This window comes from Mesoplodon mirus, assembly GCF_964341445.2.
Source record: "Mesoplodon mirus genome assembly, chromosome: 16".
Classification (NCBI taxonomy): Eukaryota; Metazoa; Chordata; class Mammalia; order Artiodactyla; family Ziphiidae; genus Mesoplodon; species Mesoplodon mirus.
This window is the reverse complement of record NC_138992.1, coordinates 24,155,601-24,181,990: the sequence shown is the minus strand read 5'-3', so window position 1 is coordinate 24,181,990 and position 26,390 is coordinate 24,155,601. Positions and strand designations below refer to the sequence as shown.

The 26,390-nt window shown below is 37.2% G+C and overlaps 1 protein-coding gene across 3 annotated transcripts in view; it reads right to left on the bottom strand.

The window, feature by feature from the left end:
* Positions 1–19,147, bottom strand: part of CSMD3 (CUB and Sushi multiple domains 3) — a gene marked incomplete at both ends in the record, with an annotated part of 1,109,686 nt that extends 1,090,539 nt beyond the window's left edge. For all 3 annotated transcript variants that reach the window (XM_082600704.1, XM_082600705.1, XM_082600706.1), the window contains one exon: positions 18,970–19,147. In XM_082600704.1, coding sequence (XP_082456830.1) covers positions 18,970–19,147 — 178 coding nt within the window. The remainder of the gene's footprint in view (positions 1–18,969) is intronic.
* Positions 19,148–26,390: the final 7,243 nt, after the last annotated feature.

Genomic DNA, 26,390 nt, shown 5'->3' with positions numbered 1-26,390 from the left:
TTTCATTGAGTATATGTTAAAATGAAACAATTTTTTATATATTGGATTAAATAAAATATTTGATTACAATAATCCTATTTTTAATGTCTTAAATGGATGCTAGAAAATTTTAATTTCATAGGGAGTTCTCATTATATTTCTTTCGGACAATACAGAAAGAGAGAGAGAGATTGAGACTCTATTTTCTAGACTGGAAAAATCAGAACATAAGTGAAATTATTTAATATAAAAAAATGAGCAGCTCCTGGGTCTAGGTAGGTAGAAATCATGTTACTCTTTAAGTTTAATGTTTCAAATGTCTTAAGAACAGTGTATCAGGCAGTAAAATATATGTGTATGGAGCTCAAATGAAATGTCTTGAATGAAGATAAAAGTTTGGTCCTTCTCAGTGAGTAGGGATTGTGTGGTTAATAGAAGAGAATAGAGCTAGAATGGAACTTAGGACAAACCATAATACTTAAAAGGAGAGCTATTAAAAAAAAAAAGCTGTGATGAATACTAAGAAGAAGCAAGATCAACTTAGGAAGAAAACAGAAGCAGGTTTCTTTCTGGCAGGTAAAACCTTCCAAAACTATGAACAGAGTAATTAATTTTTATTTAGAATTAGGTTTTCAAATGCTGTGCAATAAATGAATGGATTAGACTCTTGCTGCAGACTCTTTATGTTCCCCAATATTTACGTGCATCCTAGAATAGCAGGTGTAATTTTCTATCACATTTCAAAGGATTCAAAAAACAAATACATACATAAATATATAGGATATGTTCAAATAATTTATTTTTCTTTTTACCATAGTTTTTGTTATATTGAAACATTAAATGTGAGACATAGATTAAATCATCAGAATTTTTCAATTTTCATGATCTAAATAAATCTTACCCCAACTAATTTTCAGTGAATGAAAATTGATGATCACATTTAATGAAAGGGAAAAAAAATCCAAAGCAAAGCCTACTATTTGAAAATGTTCTCTTTTAGATTCTGTTGTTATTGTCAGTTGCACTACAAAAGAGTAAAGAATTTTGCTACCCTTATGTCATATTTTTATAGCTATTTTATTCTGCTTGCCAATAACATTACAATGTAACAGCAGTTTTCACTGGGTAGTTCTATGAAAGCTATTAAATTTTTAAAGTCTAAAACTTGGCATTGGAAATAATTTCATCTTTAAAACAAAATGTCAGATTCATTCATGCAGTGGAAAACTATCATAACTCCACTTCTACAAACCATGTCAGCCTTGCAAATAATCACTCACCTGTTACATCTGCCAAAGCATTGAAGATTGGTTTTAAAATCTTAACATTCCCTGTGCTTTTGAAGCAGCAGGAGTAGAATAAATTTGCTGGAATATACCATTTCCACCACTTTCTGCTTCCTTCCTACTTAACCAAGAAGTAAGTTAAAACAGAACAAGTCAAAGGCAAAATCCGTAACTGAATATCTAAGCACTTTTTCAAGTATGTGATTGGCCAATTTAAAACCATTTACTTGGTAGTAATCCTACTATTTTTACTAAAGGTATTTTTTACAGCAAAATGAGTCAGGTTAAAAAAATCTGACTTAACAATATAAAGTCTTTGTTGATTTCCTTGTTATTACTTTTTGAATCCAGAGGAAAGCCAACAGTCATAAAGAGGCATAAAAGGTCAAATGGGCAAAATTGATGCTAACTGTATACCTGTCAGGAAGGCTATAAGACTTTCAAAAAATGATTGGTCCTGTAGAAATATAACATCGATATGCTAATATAAAAACACATTGAAGGATAATAAGCATCCTTGATAATTATAATAATATGATTGATTGCCTAGAGACAAAAAGAAAATAAAAAGAAATAATAGTGAAGCAACTTTAGGCAGGTATCATAACAGGTAACAGGCAATGGTACCTCTAAGAGCAAAGAATGTCACACCACTTTCATTCCTCAAAAAAAAAATCTCATGCTCAATTAAAAAAAGACTGAAACAAGAATATTAAAAAACATGTTTAAATGTTTAAAACTGAGGAAAATAATTTGTGAAGTAAAAATTGCAACAACACAAGAAAGGAACAATTTTGATGAGTCAAGCAGTAACACAGAGAGTTTTCAAAATGCATGTTTTTTTAAATATCTGCTTTAACTCCCACAATTTAAATATAATGAAATGGAGACACAGGAGAAAGTAAAAACTTTGAGGAAATCATGGTTGGAAAAAAATGTCTTTTTTTTTTATGATCTGAAAGTCAATTTCAATAGAGATAGTAGGAAGTTATGTAGAGGGATTTTTGGAAGCAAACTTCAAACATATCTTGAACACTATCACTGTTTCATATCTCAAAGAAAAATATAAGTTCATGAAGATAGGAGTTAATGAATGACTTGGGATAACACACATTGAAGAAATGGAAATACCTAAGAGTAATAAATGTAACCAAATTTTATGCTATAGGCTGTCTCAATTTTTTTCTTTGATAAAAGATACCTGAAATGATGCATCCATAAATTTTCAAAAATAAAAGTAATGCTTTAAGAGACATTTCAAATTCTAAAACAGATTAAAAAAACAAGCAAAAGAAGATTAAAACATTAACAAAGTGCAGGTTAAATAGCACAGAATTAAATCAAATGGCAAATTAGAGAACATCATGGGAGAAATAAAACACAATTATGACAAAAGATTAGAGGAGGAGAAAAAAGATAAATATTGATTATTCAATAAATAAAAATAAAATAATATATAAAATAATATTTATAATGTCAGAAAATGATAAGTCAGTTAATATTCTGCTGTATTTCAGAATGATTTAAAGCAACCTACATTTATTAAGTTTCTACCTCTAGAGCCTTGTGCCAGATTCTTTGGAAATATACACACACATCCATTGACCTCCCATATTTCTCTTAACATGAGGAAGATATAATATGCATAAATTACTGAATACGAGGCAGATTGTGGTAAGAACTATAATTCTGATACAAATGAAATTTTAGGGTGGTGTGAGAAATGGAGAGTTTAATTCAACTAGAGAACATCTAGAGAAATTCATCTGAGGAGGAGAGAGAGTATTTCAACAAGGTGAAGATGTTGGGGATATATTTTAAACTAGGGAATGGGCTTGTTTTGTTTAAAACAAAAGAATTTAAAATCCAATCTAGGAATAGCATAAATAGAATGAGAAAGCAAAATAAATACACACACACACACAAAACTATAATGACAAACATGGTAGGTGAAGAATACTACATTCTATCTATTATACTGTTAAGTATAAACTAATTAAATTCTATTCTACTCAAAACTATTGGTTCATCCACAGGCTCCCCACACTTCTAAACCACTAAGGAGTCTATGATCACATATGGAAGCAGTATCCTCTGGAGCCTATGGTCAGACTCAACAGGTTATTATCAGATTTAGAGTTGTTTGTTTCAACAACAATAACAGGAAATCAAACAGAAGGCAGAAATACATCAATGGTCAAAGAAGAATGGCAATAATTTTAGTCAGAATATCATGATTAGAGTATTCGAAACTCTCCAACAGAGGACAAGCTTACTAGGAGAAATTTAGCCAGGAACAACTGATTGGAAAATTATAGAGAATAACATTAGCACCATAGCTACTGTGTGTGCTGGGTATTTGGAGCCATCTTCATAAAGTTAGGGTTTGTTAGGGGAGTAAAATAGAATTTCCCCATCTTAAAAAGTAAACAATGATCTAAAATCTGTTAGACATGTAAAATCACAAAAAGCATAAAGTCTTGTCATGTGGTCAGATTTCAGTATATTTCATAGTGAAAGCCAAAGAAATATATTTTTAAATTTTACTTCATGGAGGCAAAAGATATATTTACTAGGAACATGATTTGGTGATTTGTTGAGGGGACCACTCCGCATGCAAATCTCTGCTTGATGATGGGGCCAGATTTACGGAAGGTAAGATAAAAAAGGTGGTGCACATTAGAGTCCTTGGGTCCTTCTCATGCCCCCAGCTTTCAAAACACCAGCATACAGCTTAAATCATCAATCTGCTATGAAACTTACCTCTTCTTTTTCAAGCTAGTTCATCTATCTGTTCTCTAACTCTGATAGTGCTTTGATCTCCCTTTCTAATAGTGTTTATTAATATATATTATTATTTGTTCACATGCATTTCTTTCCCATTAGAATAAATTGTGAATTATTTATTGGCATAGAGAGACCATTATTCAACACTTTCTGACTCTTTCAAGCCCACAATTCTAGACTTAGACTTAAGTAGACTTAAAAAAATAGGGGCTCAACAAATGCTTACTGAAGTGAAAATGTCCAGAAAAAGTCCATAAAAGTTATAACTTACATTTTCATATTTCAGATAACATACTAAGTAAATGCTTTAAAAACTAATTTAAAAAGTAGCAATTAAAATATAGTAAAGGGCCTCCCTGATGGCGCAGTGGTTGAGAGTCCGCCTGCCGATGCAGGGGATACGGGTTTGTGCCCCGGTCTGGGAGGATCCCATATGCCGCGGAGCGGCTGGGCCCGTGAGCCATGGCCGCTAAGCCTGTGCGTCCGGAGCCTGTGCTCCGCAACGGGAGAGGCCACAACAGTGAGAGGCCCACGTACAGCAAAAAAATAAAAAATAAAAAAAAAAAATAAAATAAAATATAGTAAAAATTGGAGATCTCAAATAATATTATAATATTGTGAAAAGTAGAAAAATTAATGATGATATCCTAAAAAGAATTACACAAAAATTAGGCTGTATTAAAACTGATCTCAGCTTTACATAATTTTTTTAAAAGAATTGTTTATATAGTGAGTGACAGATATACGTAATTGTTGAAAGCCTTATTTTACATCACATATCAATCAAAATACAATGTTTTTAAATTACAAATAATGAAAAATATGTAATTGTAAAATAATTTCTCATATACTGGCTAAATAAAATAAATTCTCAAATGTAGTGGCTAAATAAGAGACTCAGAATCAAAAAATAAAACATAAGGATTTCTCTCATGGTGCAGTGGTTAAGAATCCACCTGCCAAACAAAGCAGGGGACACGGGTTTGAGCCCTGGTCCGGGAAGATCCCACATGCAATGGAGCAACTAAGCCCTTGAGCCACAACTACTGAGCATGCACTCTAGAGCCTGCGAGCCACAACTACTAAGCCCACGTGCTGCAACTACTGAAGCCCTCTCGCCTAGAGCCTGTGCTCCGCAACAAGAGAAGCCACCTCAGAGAAGCCCACACACCACAAGGAAGAGTAGCCCCTGCTCACTGCAACTAGAGAAGGCCTGCATGCAGCAACAAAGACCCAGTGCAGCCAAAAATAAATAAATAAATTTATAAAAAATAAATAAAACATAAAAAAGTAATCTTTTGACATAGTGAGATTAATATATTTTCTCAAAGGAGTATTTGGAAAAAAGGTTTTACATGCCATAGTAAGACATAAAGAAAAATAGAAAAAAAGTGAAATGTCTCTTCCTAGAAGTTCAGAAGACAGAAAAGCAAACACAAATGGAAGTAGTAAGACTAAAAATAGAATAAAATTGGACAAAAGCATAAAATTTGTATTTACATTTTTATTCCTGGAAAAATATTTACAAAATTCTTAATCTATGGTTTCAACCCAAAATAAAACAAAATGGTGTAGAAAGTAAAATCAGGAATGTAAATAACATATGATGATGACTTAGGTGAACATTATCAAATCATTTGGAGGAATATAATTAACAGAAATGAATACAAATGGTATTATGAAATACCCAAACTGAGGCAAAATATGATTATAAAAATAAATAGTATGTAATAAAATAATTTAAGAAATAAGCTTTTCATACTCCAAATTTCTAACAACAAAAAAGTTTTTATTAATGAATCCAGACATAAAATGAAACAAATATTGGTAAATAGAATACAATCATATGTGAAAGGATGTGCCGACTAGGGTTAACCAATGTTTATCCCAAGATTGCAAGGCTGGCCACCACCCAGGGGAAATGATTAAAACACCTCATCATTTTAACAGAGAAAAATGTAAAAATTGTATTATTAGACATATAAATCCAAGAAAATAAACTTTAATATTTATTCTTTAATTAAAACTTTAAAAAGGTACAAAGACCATTTTTTAACTTTTTCAGTGCAAGGAATATATGTTTAAGCAATTCCAATATGTAGCTAGTGTTGATGTACAAAATCAGTTATTTGGGGTTAGGGTGTGATTACTCCCTTTATCAAGGAGCCTGCTGATTTACAGAAAAGAAATAAAACCTACTGACCACTGTGTCTTTCATAACTTCTAACTTAAATTGTCTCAATATAATAATATTCAATTAAAAATAATACTGTTCTAATGAAAGGTGTAATAAACCAAACTTGACTTAACAAAAAGAAAATGATAGAAACAAGTATTTACATGAACTAGCACAAGATGTAACTTAATATGTCTAACATCTTCCAATTTCTCTTTAGGCCTTTGAGAATTTTACTTTTGAAAGAATGACATAATTAGAATGTACTCTTTCTAAGATGGGTAGATTGCAATAATCTATGCAATGACAGGTAAAAAGTAGTGAGCTTCAAAATATTGAAAAATGGCTGATTCCTAAGGACTTACACATTGGTAATATTTAAAAATTAAGTTCAAAATGTCATTTCTGATTTTAATCTATTAATATATTAATGAACACTGACAGACTAACACAGATATTAAAGATTTCCTAGCACTTTGCTAGAAAATTGATTTTAAGACTTTCTGTTTGACCTCATTTAAAAAGATTTAGGGCTTCCCTGGTGGTGCAGTGGTTGGGAGTCTACCTGCCAATGCAGGGGACATGGGTTCGAGCCCTGGTCTGGGAGGATCCCACATGCCGCGGAGCGGCTAGCCCCGTGAGCCACAATTACTGAGCCTGCGCGTCTGGAGCCTGTGCTCCGCAACAAGAAAGGCCGCGATAATGAGAGGCCCGCGCACCGCGATGAGGAGTGGCCCCCACTTGCCGCAACTAGAGAGAGCCCTCGCACAGAGACGAAGACCCAACACAGCCATAAATAAATAAATAAAAAATTAAAAAAAAAAAAGATTTAACAGGTAAAAGAGTGCTCAAGTACTAGCAGAATTCAGGGATGACATTTTTTCTTTTTAAGCCATGAAAAGAACATTGAACATGAATTCAGTGCAGGTAATCATGGGCCTGTCAGCATTTCTATTGCAAACTTCTTTTAAGAGGGTTTATCATCTCCGTCATCTTATACACTATTAAGCCAGAAGTTGGCACACAAATTAGCAGCCTGGATGCAAATTTGTTAACACAAAACATTTGAATCAGTTCAGCTGTTTTGATTTAGACATCAGCCAAAAAACCTTAACTTAGTGTTTCTCCATATATGTGAACACTGAGTAAATATTTTGTCTAGTTTACATAGTTCAGTCAGAGCACAGAGCCAGTAAATTCAAGGTACTGTGTTTCATCTCCAGGAGATTCAATTGTGTTTATTCTGCCTGTTCTCCTAACTTTGATCTGTTATCTCACAAATGCAGCTTTTAGCAACACAGAGCTCAATATTAGGACATACAGATAGATCGGCATAAATTCATTACCAACATTTGGGGGAAATTCAAATTACACCTCCACTAACAGAATCAGAAAAGTCATATCTGTATATAAAAATATAGTTTAAACATTGAAACAAAACCATTCCAATAAATTACAAATTATCTGATGTTAAAGTCTTTCCACAGTATCTTATTGTGCTTTAATAGAATAACAATGAAATAGACCCATTTTCACTTCTCTATATTAAAATACTCATAATAAAATCAGCTTAGGGCTTCCCTGGTGGCGCAGTGGTTGAGAGTCCGCCTGCTGATTCAGGGGACACAGGTTCGTGCCCCGGTCCGGGAAGATCCCACATGCTGCGGAGCGGCTGGGCTCGTGAGCCATGGCCGCTGAGCCTGCGCATCCGGGGCCTGTGCTCCGCAACGGCAGAGGCCACAACAGTGAGAGGCCCGTGTACCACACACACACAAAAAAAATCAGCTTAAAATTATATTTTTCATTGACTCAGTTGATAAACCCTAGGTACCATTATATGGTATTCTAAGAGAAAATGAAATTAAAAACATTTTTTTCTTTTTAGATTCCATATATATGTGTTAGCATATGGTATTTGTTTTTCTCTTTCTGACTTACTTCACTCTGTATGGCAGACTCTAGGTCCATCCACCTCACTACAAATAACTCAATTTTGTATATATATGGAATCTAAAAATAAAAAAAAAAAATGGTCTTGAAGAACCTAGGGGCAAGACGGGAATAAAGACATAGACCTACTAGAGAATGGACTTGAGGACATGGGGAGGGGGAAGGGTAAGCTGGGACAAAGTGAGAGAGTGGCATGGACTTATATATACACTACCAAACGTAAAATACATGGCTAGTGGGAAGCAGCTGCATAGCACAGGGAGATCAGGTCGGTACTTTGTGACCACCTAGAGGGGTAGGATAGGGAGGGTGAGAGAGAGACGCAAGAGGGAGGAGATATGGGGATATATGTATACGTATAGCTGATTCACTTTGTTATAAAGCAGACACTAACACACCATTGTAAAGGAATTATACTCCAATAAAGATGTTAAAAAAAACATTTTTTCTTCATATTTCTTTCAAATCAAACAACCCTCAGAGTTCGAACAAACACACAAAAAATAGATATTTGAGAAATTACAATATCAAACAGTGAAACACAGCTGATAATTTTATTAAGTAGCTGTGAATGAATAAACAAGAGGCTAATGGGAATGTGAACAAGCTCGAGAAAAACGCATTTTAATTATCAATCTTTTTCCCCTTCCCTTCACCAAAATCATGCAAACAAAATGTCAAGTCAGTTTATGATTTAAAATTTCAATAGACTAAAGTGAATTATTACAATTGGATCAATTTTAAAATGGAGAACTGGGCTGACAGTCAATTTTCAACATTAAATAAAATTCTGGAATGTATAATTGTAGGAAATAGACTTGGAGATAGATTGCAGTTGTAATTTATCCCTAAATTTTGGCAACTTTGGAGAAATCTATACCTAACTGTTGTAAGATGCAAAACTATTCAAAATAACGATGTCCCATAACAGTGTCCAATGTAATACGTATATTCTATGAATAATACATCTGAAGGTATTGTTAGGATATCCAAGCTTTAACATTTAAAATATAGGTTAAAATGACATCTCTAAAAATATACCCACAAAGTTTTAATAATGTAAGTAGAAAAAAGGTAAGTACATATTTATATTGAGACAGTCTAAAGTTCAGAAAGGACTTAGGTACAACAGTGCTTTTGTTGCATATGAAATTACATTTTATCACCTTCAAAGGAAAATGTGATGCTAATTTTGAGTGCTTAAGTACAATTTAATATGTGTATTTTTTTCTTTTTTAGACAATGATGTATATTTCAATGCCCCCATTTAATTTTTAGTTAATTTTTAGATTGCTTGTTAGGTTTCTCATTTACCAATATTATTACCCTCATGTATCTGTGTCTCTTGACACAATCGCTTCAGGAAGTATTGTTTTGAGCCTGGTCAGAATTTGGGCACAGGCACAGTTGTCTTTCCTCTCAAGGTGCTTTACTCCCATAAACCAGTTAGGACTAAATAAAGAAGCTCATAAGGCAGTACCCAGTAAAAAAAACATGTACAGGAAAGAGAATTGAAAGACTATTTCACACTCCCTTGTTTGGCAAGTCTCTTCACTTCTCTGAACTGTCTCCTCTGTATGTGAAGATGTGCACCTATACCTGCGCTGTTAACTAGGATGCAGTTATGGGAAGAAGTAGAGCAAGTGGCTGAAGCTTGAGCATGAATGCTTTTTTATAAAACACTTTGCCTTGAACCCATAAATAAAGCTAATGCACATTCACTGTTAGACACTAGACAAATAAGTCATAAGAGTTTTCCCATCGTTAAAACTCTATAGAACTGAATGGAAGAGTAGGTACCAAATGGAATAAATTTATTTGCCATAGCTTATGATACAACTGGTAAATAGTTTTATGCCCACATATTATTTTATATGTGAAGTCCATAAGTCATCTACATTCATAAATTTTTAAATTTTACTCAGGACCACTGGGTTAGAATTTAAGGGTTATATGTTTTGATTTGTTTTTTTCTTTTTTGTCCTTAATGCACTAAATAATTTTATATCTTATATTGACATATTTAACTTTGTATTATTGTGCATTTACTTCACTTACTGTTGCTTATAAAACTGGAAAATAGCTTTCACATCCATCTTACAGAATAATTTACAGAATAAAGTTAGGCAAGTTAAGTAAAAGATGTTGAAAATTACAAAACTGAGAAGTTATGTATCACTGTAACTGTGATATATATATATATATATATATATATATATATATATAACATGATGTATTTATATATAATATGTGATATATATATATAACATGGATATTAATTTTAGGCTTTCTTTTAAATTAAATTCTCAAAATTTCAGTTTTCCTCTTAAAAGTGAAGAGGTTTAATTAGTAACTTGGTCATTTTTAGTTTTAACTTTTAATGAGCCTATGAACTTAAAAATCTATTATCATTTCAGATTTCATTCAACCACCAGCTAACCAATGATCCTGGAAAGTCATTGCACCTCTCTGGCCCCAGGAAATGTGGATGATTTATAAATGGAGATGATAATCTGTACATAGGAGATAACAGCTATCTCACAAGATGCTTGTTAGGATTCAAAACAGGAAAATGAGAGAGAGAACCACTGTTTGAGAGGTGGATGACACACTCTATATAAAGGGCTTATCACAGAGCTTCCTGCTGCTCATATTTTATGCAATAAATACACATGCCTATTTTGGTACCATTTCCCCAAACATAATAATGTCTTATATGCTCTCTATATATGAAGCACCTCTGAGTATTCTGGAGTCAACCTGATGAACTTGTATAAGGGAAAGCTATAGCATAGTTGTTGTTTTTTTTTTCAGTTAAAATTGAATAAACCCTCTTCTGTGAGTCTATTTCCCTATATAAATTTCCTTTCAAAATGGTATGCAACCCTATTTTTTAAGTTGTCATAGTTACTTTAAATTATGTAATAATAAATATTCCTTTAAAATTTGCTAACATAAAGCAAAGGAAGGAAGAATGACTTTATAATTTTGAATGTTATAAACTCAGCTTTTAAGAGAATCACTCATTACTTTCTATGTATTTCAATCCCTTTCTGAACATTTAGACACTTCAAATTTAGCAACATTCATTATTTTGGAAATTTTACTCCCATATCTTGAAGAGACTTTAGAAATATTTCACATGTCAGTAAAATTGAAGATAACCCCTTCACATTATTGATTGTTCTTACACTATTAATATTTATAAAATATATTATTACTTCTATGGGAGTTTTGCATGATACCATCATTTATATAGATCATGTGAGAGAAATGTACAAATGTAAATGCAGATGAGAGAGAATGCATAAACCTCAATATAATGTGAATATATTAAAAACATGATTAACATAAATTAGGAACAGATTTTCTAGATTTAAAAGCCTTCAAATAAACTGCCCAGATTATGAGAAGAAATAAATAAGAATTTGATTAAGTAATAGCCCTCTAAGTTCTTTATGAGAGATTAAAAAACTCAGTACACTGATTTTATTTTTATAGGTTTGTAATGTCAAAAATAGACTTTATTGAATATATGATTAGTTATTTATTTGATGTGCATATTATAATAATCTTAGAAAATATTTTCATTCCACAATTGTTTATTTGCTTTTTTGTCTTTTACCAAATGGGTAGTTAACATTAAAACTTACCACAAAACATATAGTCACTAATATTTTTACATAGTACTAATTGGTATATGGTACTCAGATATTAACTTTTGTGATTATCTTCATTGATGCCATCTGAGAAAACTCTGTAGTAAAATTGATAAGGTACAGTAGAAAGAGAGTTGAACAGGAACTTGAAGACCCAATGATCTAGTCTCAGTTCTGGAGCTAATTATCTTTGTAACGTAGTAAAAAAATCTCTTATCCTTTCTAGGCATGTGCATTTTACTGTATAAAGTATGAGTGGTGAACTAGCTGGTATGTAAGAATTCTTCCAGCCCTGTAAATACCATGGATTTGTGACAAGATGAATTAACAAATTCATGTAAGTACATTAATCAATCAATATTAAAATCAATCAATATTGGTATGCAATGGATAAAATTAGCTCAGGAGTAGGAGTAACATATTTAAGCTGTGGGTCTGCCCCTGATTCATAGAGCCAGCACCCAATGTAACTGTGTAAAGGTGATAAGAAGAAATTTCAAGAGTGTTTCTCCAATGTATAATAGCCTAGGAACTTAGCCAAAGTGAAATAATAGTGAGAAGATACTATATTTTTAATTTACTGCTGTGGACAAGTTAGGGCTGGTAGTGTTAGGGATGAAGTGTGTGGGAGTTCATACTAGCTTTGTGCATGGAAGTGTATTTTAATAATACTGATGATAGCTACTAGTGTCAGGCCCTGTATATGTTACATATATAATCTTCCTACTGAAATTCTAATTTCCTTTTTAATAGCTAATGAAACTGAAGCTTAGGAAAATTGAGTTGCTAGTACAAAGATAGTTACTGGCAGAATCATTATTTGACTTCAGGTCTTGGTGGCTCCAGAGCCATTGCTCTTTCTACTTTACTGTAGTGCTTCTCAAATTTTAGATCACATCAGAATTACCTGGATGACTTGTTAAAAATGTCTATGTCAGTGCCAACTACCAGGGCATCTATGTCAATAGGCCTGGGGTAGGGACCTGAGAATTCACATTTCTAACAAGTTTCCAAAGGATGCTGATGCTACTTGTTTAGGACCACTTTGAAATCACTGCAGTGCAAACATTTATGAGCAAATAGAATGATATTGTGATATCTCATGGCACCTGATTACCACAGAAATACTTGTGAACCAGGTACAAGGTATATGATGCATATGCTAATCTTATAAATTTTGACTTTTTAGAGATTTCAAATTGGGTTGCAGGGTGACAGGCTGTGATTATATAAAAAGTATTAATCCTTAAGAATCCTCAACTAGCACCAAGCAATAGCATAGCAAAAGGTGTGATGGCATGAAATGCATTTGATAGCTGCAAGATTGGAGGCTTGAGAAAAAGAAAGATGGTCACCAGCACTGAGACCATGAATACTGGAAGGTATTCAACAAATTGAATTTTCTCAGTGACATTCCTGTAAAAGTGATATTCCGGATGGGAATGAGAGCCTTACAAGGGTCTAATTCAGAGAAATTCTTGTAGACGTGGAGATTGATCTCCCTGGAAAGTACCATGCATCACCCCACCTGCTCACTTTGAGAAAGAAAAGATGAATTGGCAATGACAGTATCTGTTCTATCATCCTTACCAGACCTCATCCAAAATCCAAATTAGAACTGTCACTGTATCTATAGACTACACACCCCTTTGGATTATGAGTAAGGGGAATGGAAAAAAGAGACAGAAAGAGAAGCTATGTTTTAATGTATACATAGATAAAATAAAATGGCCTTAAGTTTTATTGGCATCTCAGGCATTTCTCCCTAATCTTTTCGTTAGCAGACATTTTACTTTTAATCTCTCCAACACTGGAATTCAAAGTACAAGATGGCATATTTTGTCAAATAGTCATGTTACCTGAAGTAACAGGTTCCTCACCAGACATGTTGTTTGGTGCTTCAAAGTTATTTCTCAAACTGGACAAAACATGGCAAGTATTTAATATCCTGAAGCCCTTTCTGGAAACCCTGATATTAAGTAGAAGAAAGTAAAACTCTTGGGACACAAGGAGAAGTATACTTGGAGCCTTAGGGAACTTAAGTTTAGTTGCTTTTGCTTATTTGTATTTGAGATTAGACAAGTATTTTAGCATTAGAGGGTTTTTTTTTTCCTATATGCATACAAGGGCATTATTAATTGCTACCTTTCTTAATTTTTGTTTTCTCAGATCTCACTTTTGATAAAGTTTTACTATATTTAGAGCCCTGTACAGATGCCATTTGCTACTGCTTTATTTTAATATTTCACTGTTTCCGTAGACACCAAACTGTGTGTTCAGGGAAAAGGCATGTGTACCCCAAATCTATTCAGCTAGAGCATAAATAGTAATACTAATTAATATCGTGAACAGTAATAACAACTACCGCAACTAAATCTATGCCCCTGGAGTACTTAATCTATGGAGTAATTCTACCCCTTTTCTCCTTGAATGATCTCAAAGGCTCTGGCGTCAGGTTTTCAAAACCTGAAACCTGCTTCTTAATTATTTCTGCTCACACACTCACCCTTCCTACATGGACTTGATGCAGCCCTCACATCCTGCCAAACCCCTCAACACCAAAAGATTCGGGAAATTTGATGCTGCACAGTGACATTTCCAAACGATTTCAACAGGGTAACTGTCCAGGGGAAGTTCAGCTCAGAGCTATTGAAGCCTTTTGAGGGCGATAAATTGGGTTGGCTTACCAACTCGGTGGTGCAAAACCTCCCCAAAGGCGCCGTGTTCAAGGAGAAGGGAATCCGCCTGCTGCCTGAGTCTATCTTTCTTTCTTTGGTCGTCCTGCTTCATGTTTTTTCTGCATTGCGCTACCGTCCCCGTGCCTGTCCCGCTTTCAGCCCTCAGCTGGCCTCTCCAGCAGGTCTGGGAGAGGACCACGTGGCACCCGGGATGACCCTATACTCTTTCATCTCTTCTGCCCTTTCCCCTAGGGTCCAACGAAGCCCTTGTGGCGCTCCAACCTTGGGATTGCCCCCTGCTTGCTTTCCTCCCAGCGGCAGAGGAGGGCTGGGGATGAAGGGCATGGTAGAGGAGCATCAATCTCCATGACTCATTCCCCAGTGAGTTTTTCGAACTCCCGGAGAGCCTGTTAGAGGAGTTGTTTCAGTGAGGGCAGCGCTGAGGTCAGCATGGGGAAAGGGAGCTTTCTCGGCACCTGCACCGGATCGCGCGACAGCAAGTGGTTGCAGCACCACCGACTCCGGGAACAGAAACATGCTGTTTGTTACCCGCCGTCCGTTTCCGCCTCGGACACACACCCACACCCACCCTCGAGGCCTCCCGAAGGCTCTTCCGTGTTGATCTACGTGTACCTCCTCCTCCCAGCCACACACACACACACACACACACACACTCACAATCTCGGCAAAGGCCAAGTCAGGCATCCAGTTTCAACCTCAGGTGGTCCATGAATATTTCAGGTAGTCTGGCCTTCTAGAAGCAAATAAAGTATTCCCGGAGGAAACAGATGGAAGGGAGGGATTCCTGTCCATACTGCAGCAGGACAGGGGCACCTGAGGTTACCTCTAAGCAGCTGACTCAGTCCTGTTAACCTCAAGGGAGGGTTTTGATGGTGGCCTTGGCAGTGGGTGGCTTTTTGTTTGCTGTTGTTAGTGGTTTGTAAAGACATTAACCCAACACACCCACCTTTCAAAAGGTCCCTCAAGACACGACAGAAATTTTCCTAACGTTACTGACAGGGCAGACTGTCGTCCTGAGGTCAGGGGAGTGAGGATTATTAGCCCCTAGCACAAGCGCGGGGCTGCAACCTGCGGCGCCGTTACACTGGGATGGGCAAAAGGTGCTAATGAGCGCTGCTGGCAGCCCTCCCCCTGCGTGGACACTGCGACCCTTTCCAGTACTAATTAACTGCGGGAGAAGGGGAGAGCTCCGCTCTTCCAGAAGAGCTCTGTGGCGGGAGTAATATCTCCTTGGAGTCCCAGAGCACGCGGAAACGTGGATCCTTCTCGAAGTCAGGGGTCCAGAGAGGAGCCCTGAAATCACGCTCTAGTACACGGTGGGGTACGCGCCCCACTAGTTCTCACCTGCTGTCCACCGAGGTTAGTGCCTTCTGTACCTTTCCTGCAAGATGTGTGTGCTCCCCCAGGATCTCCCTAGAAGGAGCGTGGGGAAGCCCCCCGCGGGTGTCTGTTTACGTGGGCGGGACGTTTAAGCACGACTTGGAGATTCACAGTTTCTATGTGATTGAAACCTAAAACAGACACGCTGCAGCTGCAGGCTGCATTTCAGAAACCTCTGCTTTCCTCTTGTGTGTGTGTGTGTGTGTGTGTGTGTGTTTCAGCCTGAAATAGGCATGCATCAAGTACAAGCCGCCCCCGGCCCACCCCACAGCCCAATTTGGTGCCCTCCGTGGCCTTTTATTTCAGATGGCGACAAGAGACAGAATGCCCCAAAAGGGTTGCCTCTCTCTTCAACTCCACTTGAGCGATTCAGGCCTACTACTGAAGGCCACTTTGTCTTCTACTCTGTGGCGTTTTCTCCCACTGAGCCTCTTTGTCATTGCTGTTACAGGCAGAGGTGAGATAGTGGAGGGATGAAAAGTGTAGACAGAAAGTGGAATTCTCCTGGCAGGAGCTGTTCACCTGCAAAAGCACGCGCCTGCGCCTCGGTCTTCCTGAACCCTAGCACTAGCCTAGATTAGGACCTGCAAAGCTCTTAGAAGGATTCCCCATCCTGAGCTTCCCCGTGGGCCTGGGAGACCAGAAGAAAAACAACGTGGAAGAGAAAAGCAGTCGTAGACATTGGGGGAAAGAACATTTAAGCCATTGCTGCAATCTTGGTTTTAGGAAAAGCCTTGAGACTGAGGTAAAATTAAAATAAAATAAGGAGAAGGGGAAGGAGAAAGGGAAGAAGGAGAAGAAACAGCTGTAAAAATTGGCACCACTAGGCGACCGGGAGCAAGTCTAAAGCACACAGCCTCTTAAGTTTGTGTCTCAGAATTTGAGAACAGTGTTCCAACTTGTAAAATATAGGAGATGCCCTTCAAGTGGCAGATAAGTGACAATGAAGAATCTTATTACCATTAAAAAAATTTTAATGGTCTGTAGAAAAATGATTTGGGACGGGATCAAAGCAGAGTATGAAATATTCCTTCTTCCCAGTGTCCCCGAAACTGGAAGATATTCAGTGGGCCGATTATCTCAGTCCAAATTACGAGAGCTGTGAGTAGAGGAGAGGGGTCTCATTTCCAGGGCCATTTAAAGCAAACTAGCGCTGTTCGTTTCTATCGTCGCGTCTTATCTATACTATACGGTAGGTAGGGGCAGCAGGGCTGTAATTGCAAGCAGCGCGGCTCAGTGTTTGTCAGCCTGGCGTGCTCGCCCAGCTTCGGAGACTCCCTCTCCCTATCTGCCTCTCGAATGTGTTTTGACTCAACAGGTATCACATGAAAACTCGCACTTAACCCCCGGTCATCTTCTAGCAGGAGCCACCTCAACATTTTTCCTGCCAGGAACTGTCGCTGGCTCCTTGCGCCTCCGTCACGCGGAGCGCGCGTCTAGCTGGCAGCCCCAGGGCCATCCATTAACCACCGAGTCCCAGTGGCAGGCGAACTAAGCATAAATGAGAGGCTCCTCACACGTCGAGCCGGCGACGAAAATCCCTTCTAAGTAACCCGAGACGCATTTTGTGTGCTAGGCAGTGTAGTTACGCCGCTGAGGACAAGCGTTCTGGCTTAGAGCTGCGTTGAGGCTGGCGGGGGGCGGGGTGTCAAGCTTTGAGGAGCAGCTTGGGATTACAAGGTAGTTGCTGCCACAGAGACCAGGGACAACTTCTTGGCATTTAAGGATGTAAATTAAAATTCGAGACATGACACCCATCCTTGGTCCTAACAGAGGGAGAGGTAACCCTTCCAGCTCCCTCCACCCAAAACATGAATTATCATTTCCACTGAATGCAAATGGACTGCCTTCTGTGGGGGGACAGCCAGCTGCAAGCTGTACAATAAACTGTTTCATAGAGACGCGGCCCGATTGCGGTTCAGAGAGGCACTCCTTTACAAAGGAAGAAGCGTCCAGTTTGTGTTGACAGCGGTGGCGCGCCTGGGCCAAAATACCCCCCCTCCCTCCCACCACCCGCCCCCGACACACAGACACCCGGGATTTGAAACTAGCTTCACTAAAAACGACATCCCTCGCGTCTATGTGAGCTGCCATGACGGCATGAGTCATAAACACCGCATGAGTATTTTTTGCAGCAATTAATGGGCAGCAGGGTGCAGGAGAAGTTTTAGAACAGATCTGAGGATCTGTTTTCTCCCGGAGGACAGCTCTCCTTCCAATGATCCTGACTGTCCCTTGCCTTCCTGCTTAGGAATAAATTTTACATCCCACCCACTCCCTCCCCTTGTCTGTTGTGCATGTGACACTCTACCTGTCTGAACGCTGAGACTTGCTGGGGATTTTCTTTTTGGTCGTCAGCTAATGACTTTCCTCCTACCTTCATTCATCGCCAAAGGTAGCTCGTTAACACTTCGTGGCGTCTCAGACCGTTTAAAAGCCCCATTTTAAGCGAAACCTCTACCACAGGACCTATGGAAGCTCCTCTATCATTTATCAATGCAAAAGAGCCCAAATAGAAATAATTCACATACGCACGCACACCTTCATGTTGGTGTGAGGGATGCGTGAAAGACCCCTGTGCCCTAATGCATTTAAAATCAGCACATTCCTAACATGTCGGTAACTTTCCTACCTGAAAGGGTTAAAAAGCATTTACACGAGACTCTTTAATATAAGTATTCCAGCCAAAGCATCAAACACCACTGGTTTGACTAGAAATCAAGGTAATCTTCACCACCAAGAAAAGTCTTGCAGAGGAATTCTGCCTGGCTATCCACTAGTTAGAGGGTATACGAACCAACTCACGTATTCGTTTGAGCATACTGCAAGAATATTTATTGAGCACAAGCTCAATCACTGCATTGAACGCCAAATCTGGCAAGCAAAATGCATTTCCTATCTGAGGGGGAAAAAAAAGAGCTTTGAATCAACTCCTTCTTCTGTATTATCATGATTATTTTTATTTGTGCAAATTGCAAAGAAGCTACCCCTCTCCGGCGACAAGTCAGCTCACCTGCATCCAAAGCAGAGGGGACCCCCGAAAGCAAACCTACCTTTCACACAAGACACCGTCAATAAAAAGACGAGGTTCCAAAACGTAAATCCACTTTGACTCCCCATTTTCTTCATCAGGATGAAGTCTAGGCGGCCACATTTAGCGCATTTTCTCGTGTCAGGCTCCCGGGGTTTGGATTCCTTCGCTCGGCTTTCCCCTTTGCGGATCCCTTTCATATTATTCTCGAGCTCCTAATTCCTGCTCCTCAGCCCGGCGCAGCTGAGTTGCTGCTGTTATTGGTGCGCGGTCACAGCTCGAAGTGAATGGTGTTTCTGGGATACCACAGCAACCTTGACGAGGACTCAACCATCTCTCTCCAACGGGGGCACAAAGTCTCTGCTACTCTGGATTCCGTCTTTTCTTGTGCGTTTTTACCCCTCCACCGAAATCTACCCCAATTCTAGCTCGTTATAGCAACCACCAGAAACCACTGGTGAGCCTCTTAAAGGCCACCTCCTCTCTTTGACAAACTCCCCACAATATCTGAAATTAAGGGGTTTGATTTTTTTTCCCCGAATAGATCAATTCTGCCTGTAAAACAGCCCAAGAAATATTATGGTACTGAGTTCTCCATTGCAGCCTGTGAATATAGAAGCATGTTAAAGGAATATTTTAATCGGAGAATCTGTATTGCTTTTAGGGAAACCGTGATGATAAATGAATCGGGCTCCATCGATGGCCATGGCGTTATAATGGGACATGTGTTACTACTGTAGTTGCAGTATATATCAGGCAGGCGTCTCACATTTATCATCCTGTGATTTAATTGAAAAAGGGAGATCACAGAGAAGAATTTATTTGTACACACGCATTTACATATTCAAGTACCTAGATGTAAACCCACAACCGGGTTTTTTTGATCATTAGGCAAACCGATTTCAGCCTTGACCAGGGCGGAGGTGAGAGGTGGGGAGGGAGTCAGTCATCTCCTCAAAGAGTTCGCCCTTTCATCCTCCCTACCCCATTTTCAGCGGCTGTGTGCTGCAGTTAAACTACTTTATCTGTGGTAGTTATCTGGAACAGACCCATTTGTCTTAATTCTGAATCGGTCCCAAATATGTAAATGGGAGTGTTCTTTCAAAACGGAAAACCTATGTAGCTATACATTTGGACCTGGCCGCTCCAACACACCACTCAAGGGTTAACATTGTACAGAGGAAGAGTTCTTGCGCCATCTACTGGCCCTACTAAGCCTCCCGCTTCTCTTTCACATCTAAAAGGTACCCTATTTCCCTCATCCCAAGGTGTGGGGGAGCTTTGTCCGGAGACCAGCGTGTTTTGCTCTTGTATGTCAATTTTCTAATCTTTTTTTGGTTGGTCCTGGCCCCGGTCTTATAACCCACATGTTCCTTAGATTAGGCGCCTTTTTGGAGATCTGACCTTTTCGGGAATCTGATACCGTCTCAGGAGGCGGAGGACTGCAGCAATGGTTCTGCAATAGATTGCAAAAGCTTCTGTCTCCATTTGCATGCCGAAGGCTGTCAGGGGGATTAGTATCTATCTATAGGGCTTGGTTAAGAGGACTGCCCAATTTGAGTTTGCATCTTTCTACATTGCCCACAAATGATGGCTCCTGTCCCATGCACCACAGGAGAACCCTGGCAAGCTTTTGTCCCTGGGCTCGATGTGGAGCTGTCAACTCACAAAAGCAAGCCTATTGCATCTGGAGGGAGTTTTACTCTGGGAAGTGGGCACACTGCGAGCGTCAATAGGCGTGCGTGGTGTGTGGGTTCAATCTGCAAGCATAGGAAGGATTCTGAGCTCTCCCGGTACGTGGCATTTTGTGTGAGTCTGTGATTCTCCCACGGAGTGTGTGTGTGTGTGTGTGTGTGTTTGTGTGTGTGTGTACATGGGCGCTATAGTGAAGGGTAAGAGTGTGTGTTTATGGAGATGTTGAGGAGTATGATTTTCTATGTGTGGGTGTTTTCCCAAGTGTGTCCGTGCAGTATATATGCATGTGCCTGTGTGTATGTTCGTGGGGGGCGAGGGGAGAAGAGAAAGAAGAGAAAGAGAAATTTCTCTTCTGGGTAGAGAGCATTAGCAAGAGGCTAAAGCTGTAAATGCATAACCGACCTCATTAAACTCGGAGAGGTACATTAAGGGCGGTGTGCAGGATACTGTTCCTTCCCACCAGTGCTTTCTTTTCTTGTCAGCATGAATATGCAGATTCCAGGGAGGGGGCGACAAGCTTGAGACCAGACTGAGACTGGGAGGATCAACAGTGAAAACGTCATTAGCCTGCTCAGCCACCTTGGTGGCAGCTCTGGCAGTGATTTCAGTCAAGATGTCAGGATATGTTGCTGCTGCTGTTGACTTTGCTGCAAACAGGTCCTTGGGCTTGATGAGGACACTTGACAAAGTCCTCCTCACCAAATGTGCAGAGCTTAGTCACCTCAACTGATTTCAGTTTCCGTTAAAAGAAAAAAATCTTGGGGGTATGTAATCTATTTGAACACATAGGTATATATCCAGACAGGAGGAATTTACACCCCAAAACTTTATTTCTCAAAAGTCAGAAATACTTTTAACAGTACTTATTGTGCAAAAATAAACTTTGACTATGGGACCATCATGACTACTACTAAGATACCAGTGTCTAAAATTTATTGTCAAACTTGCTAATCCTATAATCCAATTATCTTCCCCTAAATAAATCCTGCCTATAATTTCAATGTGAAGTTGTTAAAAGATTTATCTGGTAGCACCTAATACATTGAACAATACTATAGTTTCTAGTTTTTACAGCTCATAGTAAATCACGAGCTATTTTTACCTGCATCTTCCAGCTCCTGAGATAGGATGGGAAATCATATTTTAAAGATGTGAAAAGTTAAGGCATGGGGAAATGAAATGGTTTATCCAAGGTCATCATCATCGGGAACACTAAGATTTAATCCAGTACAGTCAGTGCTGGATCACACTCTTGTCTTTCATGCTAAACAGCTTCCTCTTCAAGGGAGCATTCCCATAGGTATTCCAGAAACATAATATCATCAGCCAAAATCCTGGATGAGAACTTCCTCAGTTTCTCCAGAAGGAAAAATACAGTGTCTAAATTTGGGTGGAAGAAATCATCTATCTCAACTGATCTGTAGGAAAGCAGCACAGTTGTACATAGATTTGTTTAAGTCTGTTAGAAAAAGAAAATAAAAAATAGCTAACATAATAGCAAACATTAAATGCTTACTGTATGCCTGACATTGTATTATATTCACAAGGCATATTGTATTCAGTCTCTGTACAACTTGCTGAGACAAGTATTACAATTATCCTCATTTTATAGGTGAAGAAATTGATACACAAAGAAGTTAACTATCTTGCCTCGCCCGAGGTAATATATTTAAGAGGAAATATGGATCTATGGTGTCCAAGTTTTGAGTCAATGTGCTTGCCCACTGTTCTTTCCTATGCTAGCTCCCAAAGATGTTTGTTTTAAAATAGTCTAATAACAAAAAATATGTTATTTATAACAAATGTACCTGTATAACGATAGAAAAGCAAAGATATAAGATGATTTAAAGTTAATCAAATTTTATATATTATATACATATAATTTATTTGTATAGGTAATGAAATTATGTATATATGTATATACACACACACAGAAAAAACATTTTTTTTCTTTTTATACTTGTCAGTTACTAAAATCCCCCCTCTTTTGTTCTTTTTTTTTTTTTAACTTCTTGCAGCCTATTGATCTTCTCACATACAGGTCAAGGGAAATAGGGACTTCGTAAGGATCATCAAGCCAATCACAATGATGAAGTACCCTGGAGAGTTCTTAAAAAGAGTTTAGATAAGAAAGGGACAGGTTCTTTAAACTGGAAGTACCAGATTTCCATTCCCTTTCAGTGGCCCCCTCCCAAATACTATGGAATACAATGAAGTTTGATCTTAAAACGAGACTTAGTTGGCACTTAAAAGGGAGAAAATAAGCACTTTTTCAAAAATTGCTCCATTTTAAACCAGGTCCTCGATATATATTTACTCTGTTTTAGCGTCACAAAACAGAATGAATACACTGAGGAAAAAACAACATAAAGACTTGGGAAGAGGTTACATTTAACTTTGAAAAGAATTGCATGTAGTTTTGACACAGTCATGAACTTATAAAGTGTTTTTCTTAATTCATGTCACAGATATATAGGTTTACATGAGGATTACTGTTCAAACGCAGTATTTATTTTGTTATAGAAATGTTCCTGCCTATTAGTGCTGAATGTCCACTGATTGTAGACATACACTTTTTAATTAAAATGCTCAAATTCAAACCTATGGGTCTGTGGGGGAAAAAAATAAAAATATTAATGATTTACAAATAATGAAGCAGGAATTTTCCTGTTTGTTCACAGTTTTCATTTAGAATTTGTTGCCAAGAGAGTAGGATAAAAAGAGGAACTACTTTTCTCATTTTTTCTACTTAAGTGTCCGTTCTTGAGTCCATCATATCTGACCTCTCCAACTCCTGGGAAATAAAACATTTGAATTTCAATGTTGAACCTAGAATAATGCAGGAATTCTAATTCAAGTCTTTACATTTCAACTTGCAATAGTCCCTATTTGGTTGAGGAGAAAAAAAAAAGATCTAATATTCATGATAAAGTAAATTTTCTTTAAGCAATCATATTTAAGAAGATAAATTATCAGGTGGGTAAAAGTATCTGTCTTGCTGTTAATCAGGAAGCATTGTTGAGAGGTGGAGATGAGCCTCTTGGAAGTGTTGTTAAGTGTGCTTCCTCGGCATCCATTCCTCTTATGTCCTGACTCCTCTTTCAGTTTTATTAATAGTGAGGCTTAACAGGCATTTCAGTCTTTTCCAGCTTTAACCACATTAAGAAAGTCAGAGACTGAATTTCTATGTCACATAAGGGTAAAAATGGTGTGTTTTAAACAATGAGAGAACAGAAAAACCTTAAAACTGAAGGCAGTATCTATTGCTGTATCCAGACAAAAAAATCATACTTTGACTCCAAAAAAACTTATTTTTGACATGACCCATATGTATAAGTTTAGTACATTAACATTCAAATTTTTAAACTGATGCCTTCTTAAATATAGACAATATAAATATAATATAGAGATAGTTTAATATAAACTATATGAGCACATTTCCCTAAAGGAAAAGAACCGTGGTAAATAGTTGAGGAACATGTAAATAATGATCCTAAAAGAAAAAAGATAAGAATTGAGAGAATCTTTAAAGACAGTTCTGTTTGTCTTGAGGATAATTTCACTTTCCTGCTAACCCTGGGCCTTAATATCACTTAACTTGTCTCTGTGTAAAGGAATAGAAATAAAAAGTTAAGCAAAAGGTATCTTTGCTGAACAATCAGGATAATCCAGGTCTCTTCTTTTCATAAGTAATAAAGTTGTTTTTGCAAGCTCTGAATAAATCTGAGTTCCCAGTGTAGCAGATCTTTTTACCATCATTTCTTTAACTCTAATATAGTTATGTGGTATCAGCCTCAAATGCACTTGAGAATGCATAAATATTTAGAGAATATAAATCAAATGGCTGGATTTCAAAAGATACCAAATCTATCAACATTACTATCAAAATGTAATGCATATTTGATTTCACGCCCTGAAGTTATCTGCCAATAAACTCATTATTATCTCCTAAAATGTTTGACTTTTTGATCATCTATATATTATTGGCTAATCTTCAAAATTGATTATAATTTCTTGATGTAAATGCATATGTTCAAATATTCAGAGTTCAGTAAAACCACTAATACATTTTATTTTTCATTTTGCTAGTCTATTGTAGATTAGGTAGCATGTATGAGACCTTCTTTATATTTTGTTTCACTTATCTACTTAAACATCAGTTTTATGAAATTTTGCTGAGAAATCTAAACTTAGAAGTAAACAATTCTAAAACTGAAAGTTAATTCTGGAAAGGTGCAAGCTTTAAATTATATTTGATCATAATCCCAGAAGCCCCAACCAAGCAAACCGCAGCCCAGAGGTAAAACACAAGTATGTCACCTGTGCTTGAAATCTCCTTTCACAAGATAGTGAAGTGGTTTTGCTGGTAATAAAGCAGAATTTATTAAATTTTTTATAAATATAATTGTGAGGTTATTTTTCCTAAATATTTATAAATTTTAATTAGAGGAACCATTAATAATAGAACTGTTGGAGGTTTCACAAATTTGAAGTCCATAATCCATATATGTAGTTACATGTGCTAGTGTCTGAACCATATTAAAAGTATGAATATTCATTACTGCATAATTTGACCCAGTGTTTAAACTTCCCAAGTGGTCACCAACAACTCTGTTATTTCATTGATTTTTCAAATTTATCTAAAATTAACAAATGTTGAAATATTTCCCAGAATAAGAGTACAGGAAGCCAAACAACATAAGCATTCTTTCTTCAGAGGAAGATAACTGTGACCTTGACTTAGAAGGATCATTTTGGCCACAGAAGGAAGGAAAATCAATGCAGCTGATTTTGGTTTGGCTACACATAATCCAATTTAGTTTGTAAGTACAAATATCTGTCCCATCTGGACAAGGATCAATTTCATCTTTACTCTTTGTGTAGCAAGTATCATCTTCATCTCTGTGTTCATTCATTTATTTAAGAAATCGTTTTGAGCTCCTACTACAAGGAAACAAAAACAAGATTCACACATTATTTTCAAGGAGCTTACAATGTAATAGAAGGAATAGAATATATTCTCAGGTAACAGTAGTGAATGTCAATATAGTTCAACCATTTTAAGAGAGATGCTTATAAAACACCAAGATGGTGGGAGATTATTTATAGCTGGGGGAAATGGAGAAAACTTCAAGCAAAATATATACCTTTGAGCCATTCTAGAATCATCTGGAGATGTTTGGTAGAAAAATATCTTGGTGGAGAGCTATTTTCCAGAAATATTATAAGTAAGTTAGAAACTCTGTAAGCATATCTAGGATTTGGTCAATTTGGTTAAGTGATAAAGACATGGCAGATGAGGCCAGAAAGGTAAAATGAGCCAGGGAGAGGTGGGAATTGGGATACAATAAGTGTCCTTGCAAATATTTTCTACATTTCCTTTCTCTTTAGTAGGCCATAATATTTGGTCAGTTCAAGTAAACCTCCAGTGGCACATTTTTAAAACAACTCAGTCAGTGGATCGTTTCATTCAATAAGCAAATCAATTTGTTTTGGCATTTTGTATACAGAGGATTATAGAAAGAGTGAAGTTAACCTTTCAAGTTGATTGAAGTCATCAGGCATTTATTAGAAACATACTAACAAGATTCAATAATTATTAAATAATATAATTTAATATTAATATAGCACATAGTAAATAAAATATGTAATATATACTGTTAATATTAATAAATATATAGTATAAATAAGTAAGTAGATCTGGAATATTTTTGTGTCTGGTTAAGTATATTAACATTATGAACAAAT